We start from the raw sequence: 12,232 nt of genomic DNA on the forward strand, positions 1-12,232 counted from the left end.
GGGTCTTTGATTCCGTCTATGTACAAAATAAATATAGTTATACGTCAATAGTTTTTTTAAAATAATTTAAATTTCTTATAATAATTTTAATATATATATTCATACACATGGCAAAGACGTATTGGGCAATAAAAACTCGATGGCACGAGGATCAGAAATATACGAATGAAACGGAAAACACATAGTTCATGAAAGCAACACATTGCTTTAATAAAATGTAAGTGGGTGCCATTAATGTACACCAGTCAATTATTTTGATATAATTTACAATTTTGTTACATTGATATGATGATATGATATTCTACCAAAAAAGATGATGATTTGATACTTTAAGAAATGAAAACAAAAATTTAGATTGCCATTGAGTTAAAAAATTTGCATGCCACACCAATGGATATCATCTTTGTGGATTACCTAACATATAAAGAAAAATTAATGGTGGAAGAAGTGACCTCTTTCCTGTGGGCCCGTTTGGGTGGAGGGTGGGGAGGGTATCATCTATTCATCTCTCCTCACAATTTTACACATACAAATTAGGTAGGACCCACAAGAAAAAAAAAAAAAAAAAAAAAGCCAATCACTTAATTCTGTGGGCACCCAGTAATTTGTGGGTAGTGACCACCGACGGAGAAATGATCCGGACTCACAAAAGCTGACAGGTGAAAAGCATAAACCGGGGAAAAAAAGCGTAAGAATATGAGAAAATAGGTCTGAATTCTGAAAAGCGGTCTACGTTATCATTCATTCAAACCCAATTCAAATGGGTCATGAATCGAGTCCGACCCGGATCCTAGAGGCTTACAGCGAAGGATAGACGGATATTCTATATATATATTTTAAATGGAGGGAAGCAAGCGAAACTCGAATCCCCCACATGGACAGTCTGTCATGGTCGTAGTAACGCTAATGGTGGTTTCCTGTAGTGTTCGGCTCGAATACAAATAGGGCTCTGAGGGTCTCCCTCTCTTCTCTTCTCTTTCCTCCACCATCCTCTCTCTCTCAATTTCCAGTCTCCTGTGTGCTTCTCGCCTGCGATCGAGCTTTTCGTCTCTTCTAATGGCGTCCGTTATTGAATCTGTTTGGCTGGTAACCATTCTCATTTCTCTTCCTTCTGCTGATACCTGTACATTCAGTTGCGTTTTCATTTTCCAGCTTTACATTTCCATTTTCGGCCGTGTTTCGGATTCGTGGCGTCTCCTTTTACGTTACGAAGTCAAGAATGGAGGAATTGTTCTGTGATATGTTTCATTTTTGTTTTTCGTCTCATGATTTCTGTATTGCTTTCTATTTACCGATTCTGTTTCGATTTCATTCTATCATTCTCTAAAATTTTTACCCCGTCGTTGACGGAGCGAGGATTGGAGGCGTGCATGCTTTGAAGTGTAATGTTTAGTATTTTCTCAATAAGCTTAAGTTTATAGGCATGCCTTAATTTGGATTTGAATCTGCAATGGTGATGTTAAATTTTAGTGATTGATGACTAGTGGAATTCCGACAGCGTCATTTATGGTTGAGATCTTCTCCCACGTTACTTTTTCTGTTAAATGGAAGAATAATTCATATGAATGGATGCTTTGTGACGGTTTAGAATCCACAGATATTGTCATGATATGCTTCCCCTCAGCTACTAGAAGTAACATAATGACTGGAATTTGAGAAATTACCCCTTCTTTATCCAAATTCAGGTTAATCCCACTGTTCTCGTATTTATAATTACTGTTGGAATCCTGATTATGTTTGATTCAATTATTGAAATTTAGTAAATCCTTAATCAATGGGATAACTCTTCATTTATTTAAATCCTTAATCAATGGGATAACGCATGATGAGTATATACTTTTGAACTCCTAATGCTGATTTTTTGTCTCCCGATAGAAAAGTGGTTTCTGTTTGTGGATATGCATCCTGCAGTAATGATTGAGTCTGATGAAGTGTCATGTGTTTTACAGTATTTTGATTACTTCAATTGCGACGAAATATATTTATAACCTGATTGTGAACTTCTTATTGTTTGTCACAGTACCTAATCACTCATTTCACTGATTTTCAACTGGCTTCTCTTGGAAGTTTCTTTCTTCATGAAAGCGTCTTTTTCTTGGCGGGTCTTCCTTTCATATTTCTCGAAAGGGCAGGGTATCTGAGCAAATACAAGATTCAGGTTCTTTATCTCTTCTTATATTTCTAAATCTTTAAATAGTGATTCCAGTATTGGTTGTTATGTGAAATAAAAGCATGGTGCTTATGGAAGATAACATCATCAATATGAGTAAACCATATGAAACTTGTCACAACTAAAGCCATACCGTATTTCTCTTATGAACTAGGTTTCTTCATTCTCCAATTCAGAAACTTAAATGATTCTCAAAACTGCAGAACAGTGAGACAATCAGGTACTGGTCAACGTTAGAACTCTGGTACAATGTAACCAATCCTGGAACCTGTAACCAGTGTCTTACAAAGAGAAGAAAGAGAAAAGGGATGTGCAATATAATGTCTTCTTTTGTGCCAGCTTACCAGCCAACTTGTTATATTAAAGCCAAAGAGAACTTCAAAAGGAATATAAATTCTTGCCTAGTTAAGCCTAAACAGGAAACTTACTTATATTGGGAAACTAACATTTATATGAATAAAGTAATAATGAAAACCACGATAGGGGGACTCCCTTTGTCATGTTAGATATCTTGAAATCATTAATTGTTTTAACACTAGAAGATAGAATAAACTAGTAAAACAAGTAAATTATGCACCATGAGTGAATAAACATAATATGGATTAATTATTTAGGACATCATATGAACTAAATAGCAGAATTAACATAGACTCCGAAGTGTCCATGGGGCGTGTGAAGTCCCATGTTCCTTGACAAATTTGGAGTGTGGATCATCTCCCAGTGCTCCATCGACGGCGTTACAACCACAAATTATGTGGAGCTCACGAGTAAAAAATAAACCCCGTCACCCTAACCTTGCATGCCCCCCTGTAATTCGTGGTCAACAGCTGTCGGGGGAGACGATCCGGACTCACAAATTTGGGGCCAAAGGGCTGAAATTATTGAAATTGTGATGAAAAAAATGTATTTTTTTATGTGAACAAAGTTTGCAAAATTTATACCGAAATCAAACTAATTCTGGGCTTTGCCTCATGTTTTGTTTTAGGCATGTCAAGCAAAGCTAGCAAATTCTCATCCAGATTTCGATAAAAATTAGAACTATGGGAAATAGGAAGGGGCCATATAGAACTAAGTTGGAATGTATCAGCTGCCTCAGTTTACGAATCTATTTTAAATATAAATAGATTCTAGGATTTTATGTGGAATGGGGATTGTAATTCTTTCTCCTTCTTGAGGTTATAATGACAGATCGGGAGGGTCGACTAGAAGGAACCAGTGGATAAGCTTTGTGTTATAGTATGATTTTTGGAAAGCTTATTATTTTCATAGCTAATGACTACAAGGCTTATGGAAACCAGGTTCAGACTTGTTTAAAGTTTAAAGAAATGTATTTTTGTCATATTTGGTCAAAGGGTTATTTCATCCAACCCCTATGTACTCTACTTACATTTTTTTTCCTTCACCAACAGTGGTGCTCCTGTTACCTAAGGGCTAAGGAGCCTGTGTTCGGTTTATCAGTTTCTCCGATTGTACTTTTCTACTCTTCCAATTACTGGAACTTAGGTCTTCCTTTCTCTCTTTGATAGTATTTTTCTTTATATTCTCACATGATTAAATTTTTTCTTTAATTAGACGTTCTTTACCAAATTTTTCCTATTTATTTTTGAGCTGTCACGTTTCTCTTCCAGAAAGAAATGTATTAATATGTCCAACTGAGCCTGCATAATGCAATGTAATGAGGCACACATATGGTAAATATCAGTTCCATTTGTTGTAATATATAAAAATTCAAAGAGGAATGTAACAATTGCTTCTTAATTTTTTGAGTACAGATTGAAGAGATAGCCTATGAATACATCTTCACTTGGTATACGTTTTATGTTACTTCTTGTTTGTATGTACAGTTGCACACAAAAAACAGCATGATTTGTGGTAATGTTAGTTGTTGTTGTTTGTAAGAATATATGAATGTTCTGATTTACAAATTGAAACCTAAATTATGGAATTTATTACTTACTACAATTCACCAATTGTAATATTGCTACTTAAAGGATTTGGGTCTATCCCTTCCCCTCTCCTCTTTGACCTTCCCCAGGTGGCCAGGTGCTTGTAAATGTGGAGTCCATGTGCACTGGGTGCTAGTCTTTCTTTTTTCTTTTAGTTTTTCAAACAGGGATTTGTGCCTGGGATTCAGTCACATTAAGTTTAGATTGAGTTGGACTGCATTGCAGTATTCAAATTATGAATTGTTAAGATTATAATCATCATCAATACATTTATACATATTATATTTATTGATTTTCTTTTTTATAGATATTTTTGTATTCGTGAACCACATGTCTGGTCTGATTAGTGATTTGTGGTTATCTGCAGTCCAAGAATAACACCCCTGCTGCTCAGGAGAAATGTATTATGCGCCTATTGTTTTATCATTGCAGTGTGAACTTGCCGCTTATGATTCTGTCCTACCCTGTCTTCAAATACATGGGCATGCGAAGTACCCTACCATTGCCGTCCTGGTATTTTCAGGTTCTTTAGATGCTAAATCTTCAAATTTCTTAGCATTAGACTCTAGCTCATGCTTTTATTATTTCTGAACAAGATGTATCAATTTCCTTTTTTGGTGTTTACAAAATCTGCAATACTGCACTTATTTTTTTTGGGAATAAAAAATGTATTATAATCAGCCCAAAAGGGAACGTGCAAGGGGGGAAGAATATTGCACTTATTTTAGTTCAGCAGTTTGCTTCAAGTGACTTTAAATTTATGTTTATTTTCAGGAAAGTGGTTTTACTGCAAATACTCTTCTACTTCATTATTGAGGATTTTGTTTTCTACTGGGGCCACAGGATTCTGCATTCAAAATGGCTGTACAAGCATGTCCACAGTGTTCATCATGAGTAAGTATCACAGCTATTGCTTATAATGAATTTAAGTGAAAAATAGCTCTGCCAGGCTATGTAGCGTACATTAGCGCATCGCTGTCTCTTCTCTTCTATAAAATGGCACATCTGCTCCCAACTGTTGGGAGGAGAGAGAGAACACATGGGGCTATTAGCGTATGCTACACATCTGCAGGAGAACTCAATCCCTCAATGTAATTGAAGATTCAGTTTATTTATTTCTTTGCTGCCCTTGTTGGTTGTCTTTTGTTATGGACAGATATGCCACCCCATTTGGACTGACTTCTGAATATGCTCATCCTGCTGAGATATTGTTCCTTGGCTTTGCTACCATTGTTGGTCCTGCTATAACTGGTCCTCATCTACTGACTCTATGGTTATGGATGGTATTAAGGGTCTTGGAGACAGTGGAGGCACATTGTGGGTATCATTTCCCGTGGTGCCTCTCAAATTTATTTCCTTTGTATGGGGGGTAAGTTGTCTTCTTGCTGGTTGGTGAGGATTCTAGATGCTTCTCTATTTTATCTTTGCCATACCTGAAATTTTCTTCTCCTAATTTCACAGTGCTGATTTTCACGACTATCATCATCGGTTACTGTATACCAAGTCTGGTAACTATTCATCAACTTTTGTTTACATGGACTGGTAAGTTATTTGGGCTGTTGTATTTTCCTTCGTGATAGAGTTCCTTATTAAATGGTGTAATCTTGTCTTAATCCAGGAAATGATGTTCACAATGAAGTTTTTGTGATACTTCTTACATGCAAATGGAAATAGTCATCTTGTTTCTAATACTTATAATATCTTGTTTGTAATTCGTGTTTTTTTTTTTCTTTGTGGAAGTATCTCAAGCTCTTAAATGGAGAGGCCCAACCAACATGTAAAGTCATCTAAGGTTCCAGAGTTAGTTGACGTTGGATTAATCCCAACAGTCCTCGTCTGGGATCCCTACTCTTGAGTGGCATTACATGTCACGTGTGGGTATCCAGTCCAAATGTTTAAGCTATTAAATGGAGAGGTCCATTGGAATATATGTGAAGACATCCAAGGTCCCGGAGTTAGTCGATTTGGGATGTTCCTAACTGTTCCCCTTTTTCCCCCCAACCTGCGGAGTTGATGTAACCTCGAATCTAGGGCCATGGGTAATTTGGTAATTTCCCTGGATTCTTGCGGTGCCCAGGATCTTCAAGCAAAAGGGATTCTAGGGCTAAAGTAACCTTGCTGTAACAGAGGATTAGGTCTGATAGTTGGTGTAATTTGAAATTCAAATTGAAGCTCAAACTAGGGTTAGGGTGGGTTTTGGCTGGGTAGGTTAGGGGTCTGCAGTGCTAGTTCTACAAGTTCAGAACTAGAGTCTTCTAAGAAAACCCAACTAACTTCAATTACTTGCTAAACATGGACTCAAATAACTAACTTGACCAAGTCAAACAAACAAACTAATTCCAACTGAAACTAAAACTCTCACATAACTTTCAAACTAGGACTCCAAATAACAATGGGAAAACAGAAAAAGGACTCTAAAAAATAACTGGATAAATTCTAGCTACTTAGGACTTGATCCAGGGGTGGAAAAATGACAAAAATACCCTTTTGTTGGTTTGGCCCTTCTTGGGCTGTCCTTGGCTGGTTTCATCAGGAGTAAATGAGTCATTACCTATTGCCTTCAGTTTTGTAGCTTTATTGTTTGACTATTGTCGTAATTCTTGTTTGTTGTTGACCACTTTGCATGATTTCTTGTCTTTGCCAATTACTATAATATGAACAAGAAACTTTGACTTCTTATGATCTTCCTTGATCCTATTGATGATTTCACTCTAATGGTAGGAAAGGTATAAGAGAATTTATAGGAGGCCAACATAACCCCACCTCACCTTCATGGTTAGGGTAGTGACTAAGTCTATCAAAGTGAGTCGAAGGAGGATATTACAAGTTTTCTGGTATAGAATGAAATACAGAAAGTGACCCAACATGCACATCAGATCCTGAAACACCTGTCTTTGAAAACTCTATCAGTAGGAATGAATTATCCTTCAAATGATATGTTCATGAGAGATGCTTTTATATGACATTTTAGTGAGAGTATTTCCTGATATATGCATAATGAATGTTTCAGGAACACAATTCTCTCTGTTTGCCAATTCTTTCTTTTCCTCACTTGTGTTTGTATCCTTGCTACTCATAAAGTCATAATTTCTCTTGCCTTCCTTTGTGTTCCCAGTTGATGTGTGAATGGTGCCTTTCTCATATTGAATTCAGAGACACATGGTGATTTCTGTTTAGACACATAGACATGGGATTTGGGTAATACAATGGTGGTATCAAAGAATGCTTTGTAATATACTTTTTTTTTTTTTTTTTTTTTTTATAATTATTTTTTAATGCACTTGGAAAGAAATGAGGTAAAAGGCTATATTAATAAGAGTGAGCATAGGCTGTGCATAATTCGATAGCTTGGATATGCCGTATGAGTTATATGGTTGGACAACTCACCAGGCTTAAAGGTTCTATTGTGGTGTTGTAGGGAGCAATGAGATTATGCATAATTTGTGTGGACTGCTATTCTACCCATGTTTTGTTGCTCTTTGTCTTGGTATCCTATAGGAGTAGGGTCTGCTATTATTTGCTCTTTTTATTTTTGTTACATATATTACGTTGGGTGCAGAGGGGGGGGGGTTTGGTATGGAGGAGGGGCATGGGGGGATAATGTGAGTGTAAGGAATGCTGAGAAGAATGTAAGGATTAGTAGGTTTGGTAACATATCTTGGTATTACTTTCAGAAATAATGTTAGGTGGTTGTGTAATGTGCTTGTTTGGTATGCTGCTTTCATGTCTTGCATTTATTACAAAGTGATTGAATTGGTTAACTGCTGAAGTAAACCCATGAAGAAAGTGACTGGAAATTCAATTGCGCTGATATGAAAGTTTTTCTTAGAATCAGAGATATTGCGTATCCCTGGCCCTTGTATGGGAGTTTGAGACCCAATGGAATGGAGAAGTGCAGATCCATCCCATAAGAGAAATGACTTCTTAAGAATCCGCTTTGGATGGGTAGAAATTGTGCAAGTTTTGATATTTATTAATGGGGAGTAAAGGCTTCCGTAGTTGCTATTGTTGTCTTTTAACCTCATCTTGTGCGATAATTAATGGAAAAGTTCACCAAGAGAGGAAGAGTGCAACATATTTGGAAGGATCTTGCTTGTGGCATGCTAGATTTCAATTGATCTTGTAGAATGGGCTTTATTATTGTTATCGTGTGCTAGAATCCATTTGTATTGGATGTGAACAAATTGGATGTTCCTTGGTGTATAGACTGAGTGTCTTTGACCTTCAGTTTGCTTGTGATTTCAAGGCAGTTTGGTTCTGTCATGTGGCCCCCAGGGTTTGAAACCCAGGTTGAGATGGCCGTGTTGACTGTTTGATTTCCCACCAAGTGGCTATTCTAGCCCTGTCAGTCACTGTTCAGTGAAAAAATATGACCCAAGTTATAACTCTATTGACTGTTCCTAGTTGGATAATTCAAATCTTTTGAGCTCCTTGATGCTTGTACAACCAGTTCACTTTTTGATTCTCTGAGATCTGTTGAATTTTATGACGTCATTAGACTGATGGGTCAACCTATGACCTATCCCTCTTTTATGGGCGGCTAAATTGGTGAGATATAAATCTACAAAGCATAAATATAGGAACCGTTTGGGGATAAAATATTCAGATTTTACTTGGGCCACAAACACACACAGGATTTTAACTTTGGATAATTCTCTATCTATGCTCTATGTATGACATGTTGCAGAACTATCAATTTTGTTCTGGGTTATAATGTTTAAATTGGGAATTTAGATTGTGATGATGTTAGAAAGCAATCAAATAATTCTTTTTTCTCTGTCTAGTTTTATATCTAGAATCTGATTCTGTAGATTTATCTTTATTAGTTTATATTCCTTTAATATATAAACAATGGGACAAATAAATTGGAAGATAAATTGCCTTTAATTCAACTGTAATTGTTTTAGCATATGCTTTTATGGATGAAAAGTGCCCTCTTTTTTGCCCATCTCAGCAATATACGTATAGAGAATTGGGTTCAACATGTATCTGGTGTCATATGCTTTGTTCAGTCAACATCTCTCTTTATTGTTATTGTTCAGTGCCACCCACACATATCATTTGGTTCGTGTTATTGACTGTGAAACATTGGGCATATCATTTGCGTAGAACCAGAACATGCTTCTCCTGTTAAGAGTCCGAGTCCGAGTCCGATGCTGACAGCCTGACAGCTTAGATCCTTTACATCGCATTGCAATTTTAAGAAGCTTATTCTGTTCTGACTTGTTCTTTGTGCTTGTCTCAGGATATTTGGTACAGACAAGGGTTACAGAAAGTTAAAGGCACTCAAGAATAATGGAGCTGAAGCTGGTGATAAGCAAATGTAGCAAAGAAAGTTTGACTGGTTTGATGTCGGGGAGAACTGTTTTTCAGGGTAAGGGCATCTTGAATGTGTCTTCAACATTTGCTTTTCAGTTGGTTGAAGCCAGATTGTAATTTTTAGGTGTGCGGTGCAGTGAAATCTTAGAGAAGAATCTGTTGTCGACATGTTGTTCGGTTGCCCATGGCATGAAAGTAATCATTTTGCTAGTGAGGTTTATCAGGGCATGCCATGAAGTGAATATAGAAAATTGTGGGGGTTATTAGTCTTTAATGGAAATAAAATTTCATTAGGTCATGAGTTGATGTGTCTTGTCGAGGTTTTTTTTTTTTTTTTGGGTGGGGGTAAAAGAGGGAGTAGTAAACTAAAAGAATATATGCCTTTGTCATCAGAGAACTGAAACTTTTGCAGCAGCCATACTCAAATGCTCTGTTTGGCTTACCCAAAAAAAAAAAAATGCTCTGTTTGGGAATTGGGACATGGTGGTTAGTGAATAGACATGGAATAATACTGAAGGGAGCTGTTGGCTTTGGGTGAGACACGTGGGTTATGTTTTATCATTAACTGGGCGATGTTGCAAGGATAAGAGACTGGGCCTTGTAGTTGAGAGCGAGGGATTAGGTGCAACCGATCAAGAATCAAAATCTAATCAAAATCTTGGAAAAGATTCCCGTACAAGAGATCTGTTAATAAGATACACAAAAATAAAATATTCTCACTGGAAAATTCGTTATTTTAGAATATTGTTTAAAACTGTCTTATGTTGCAAAAGAAAACTTAGTTTGAAGAACAGTTTTAGCTTCGGAAGAAGAGAAATTTGATCAATGTTCAGACCATTCTCAACGCACCTGTTGTTCTTAAATCTTTTCTACCTAAATGTTCTGATATTATGGGTCTAATTGGAAGATATTTCTAAGATGGGTTTATCAAAAGGTCACTTCCAAGAAGATCCGGTACATAAAATGTAAAATTTCTTTTACATTCAGAACTGATTTTTCAGAATACACAACAGTGCCACTAAATGTGAGTTAATGTGAAAATATGTTAGATGTAGAAACAACTACTTAGCTACAAAGATTCTAAACTCAAAAGTACAATTAGGTCAAGTTGTTCATCTTTTATCTTTATGACATGATGGAGCTTTGGTTGGAGGTGGTTGAGATGCCTCTCTTGTGTGAACAAATCCGAGTCAGGATGATTTTCTGCTTTACCTACCTATTCAATATAGGTCATCTGAGCTTGTGTAGGCAAAGTTAACAATAGATAAGTGACGTGTATTCCATCTAGAACTCCATCTTATTTGATTTTGATATAAGCAACTAGGCCTGCTAAGTGCCATTGAAATTCACTTTGCAAGATTCTCATTTAAAAAACTCATTGAAGACTCAAAATGTATTCCAAAATTGATATCATACACAGCTCAAATACTCCATGCCACATTCCATTCCATTCTATTCCATGCTTGATTGCTTACGAGGTGGTGATGTTTCATACACGCATTGTAACAAAATCAGATATATAATCCAAATGGACCACCAAGAAGTCATGAATCATTACTGGAAACATGCACTCATAATTGCTCTCTCAAGTCTGTTCAAGGTTCTACCGAAAAGGGAAGTCTCATAAATGGTGGCCATCTTCCCTTTCTTATCCACTTTCCTGACCCCTCAAATCAACAAACATAATCAAGCAACCAAATATATGTGAGATATGGGGGGAGCCCTCAGAGTTACATTATTACCCATAAAAAAAAAAACATTCTGACTCCACACGCATTTTATATTTCACATGATTCGATTGATGACCCACTTTAAACAATCTTATTCTTTCCCTGATCATATGATTTATTATTAGTTGAAAATTACAAGATCAGAAAGAAAATATAATCTCAGCATCAGCTTATTATTTACTTAAAATTTTGTTTTATTGAACCAATATAATTGATATAAAACAGGTTTGAAATTTGTACTTAATGGTCAAAATTAGGATAAAACTCTAAAAAAGGGCAGAAAAATATAAATAAAAATCAATAATACAATTTTATATGAATTTTGAACCAAAAAAAGTTTAAGAGGAAAAGTTAAGAGACCTAACAACTTCTGCGTTTTTTGTTTTGAGAAAAAAGAAGTTGACCGAAATTTTATTTTTTATCTTTTATAATTTTTGCAATATAAATTAAAATTTATAATTTTTTTTTTGTTTTTAAAACACTCTTTAACACATTAACAAAGAAAAAAATTACAAATACTGTACTTAAGTAAAATAGTTTAGAGAGATCTACAAAATTTTTGCGACCCTCTTGAAAGAACCCTGTCTGATCCTCTTTTGTGAGAGAAAGGTAAAAAGAGTTAAGCCGGGCTTGACAAACATGACGCACCATGAAAATAGGTGGGACATTCCACCATGATATGATCTAGAAAGAGAGAAACTACGGGCTCCCTTAGCAAGGAAATCAGCAAACCTATTACATGACCTGTTGATGAAATTAAAATGAATATAGTTGAACTCCAAGGAGAATCGCAAAATCTCAAAAACTAAACTAGAACAAATCCAATATAAGGAACTATGAGCACCTTGAAGTGCCAAAATTGTTGGCAGAAAATCTGAATTTGCTTGGAGATTGGAAACTCCTTAAGTCTGCCCAAGAAGTAAGCCATCTCTAATAGCTTGGAGCTCAAGAATTGTTATCCAAGCTACCCAAGCAATCAAAACACTGAGCTGCTATAAAGATGCCATCCGAATCCCATAAGATGCAACTCCTACCACCCTTGCTCGTGTCCCCATCCAAAGAACCAT

At 36.2% G+C, this 12,232-nt stretch overlaps 1 protein-coding gene across 1 annotated transcript; it reads left to right on the forward strand.

The window, feature by feature from the left end:
• Positions 1–875: 875 nt before the first annotated feature.
• On the forward strand, positions 876–9,759 carry LOC149027254 (methylsterol monooxygenase 2-2). Its single transcript, XM_089160950.1, has 7 exons — positions 876–1,086; positions 2,021–2,158; positions 4,484–4,629; positions 4,891–5,010; positions 5,273–5,485; positions 5,578–5,658; positions 9,362–9,759. Exons 1-7 carry the CDS (start codon positions 1,057–1,059, stop codon positions 9,441–9,443), a joined length of 810 nt encoding a protein of 269 aa, XP_089017076.1. The 5' UTR covers positions 876–1,056; the 3' UTR covers positions 9,444–9,759.
• The last annotated feature ends 2,473 nt before the right edge of the window (positions 9,760–12,232 follow it).

This window comes from Hakea prostrata, chromosome 1 (assembly GCF_041222555.1).
Source record: "Hakea prostrata isolate BN-2017 chromosome 1, UWA_Hpros_2, whole genome shotgun sequence".
In the NCBI taxonomy this organism is placed as follows: domain Eukaryota; kingdom Viridiplantae; phylum Streptophyta; class Magnoliopsida; order Proteales; family Proteaceae; genus Hakea; species Hakea prostrata.

Excerpts from the sequence above, each read along its gene's own strand:
- LOC149027254 (XM_089160950.1), top strand. The coding sequence starts at position 1,057 with ATGGCGTCCGTTATTGAATCTGTTTGGCTG. Across the intron at positions 1,087-2,020 it reads TTATTGAATCTGTTTGGCTG|TACCTAATCACTCATTTCAC; the intron begins GTAACCATTCTC and ends TGTTTGTCACAG. Across the intron at positions 5,486-5,577 it reads TTATTTCCTTTGTATGGGGG|TGCTGATTTTCACGACTATC; the intron begins GTAAGTTGTCTT and ends CTAATTTCACAG.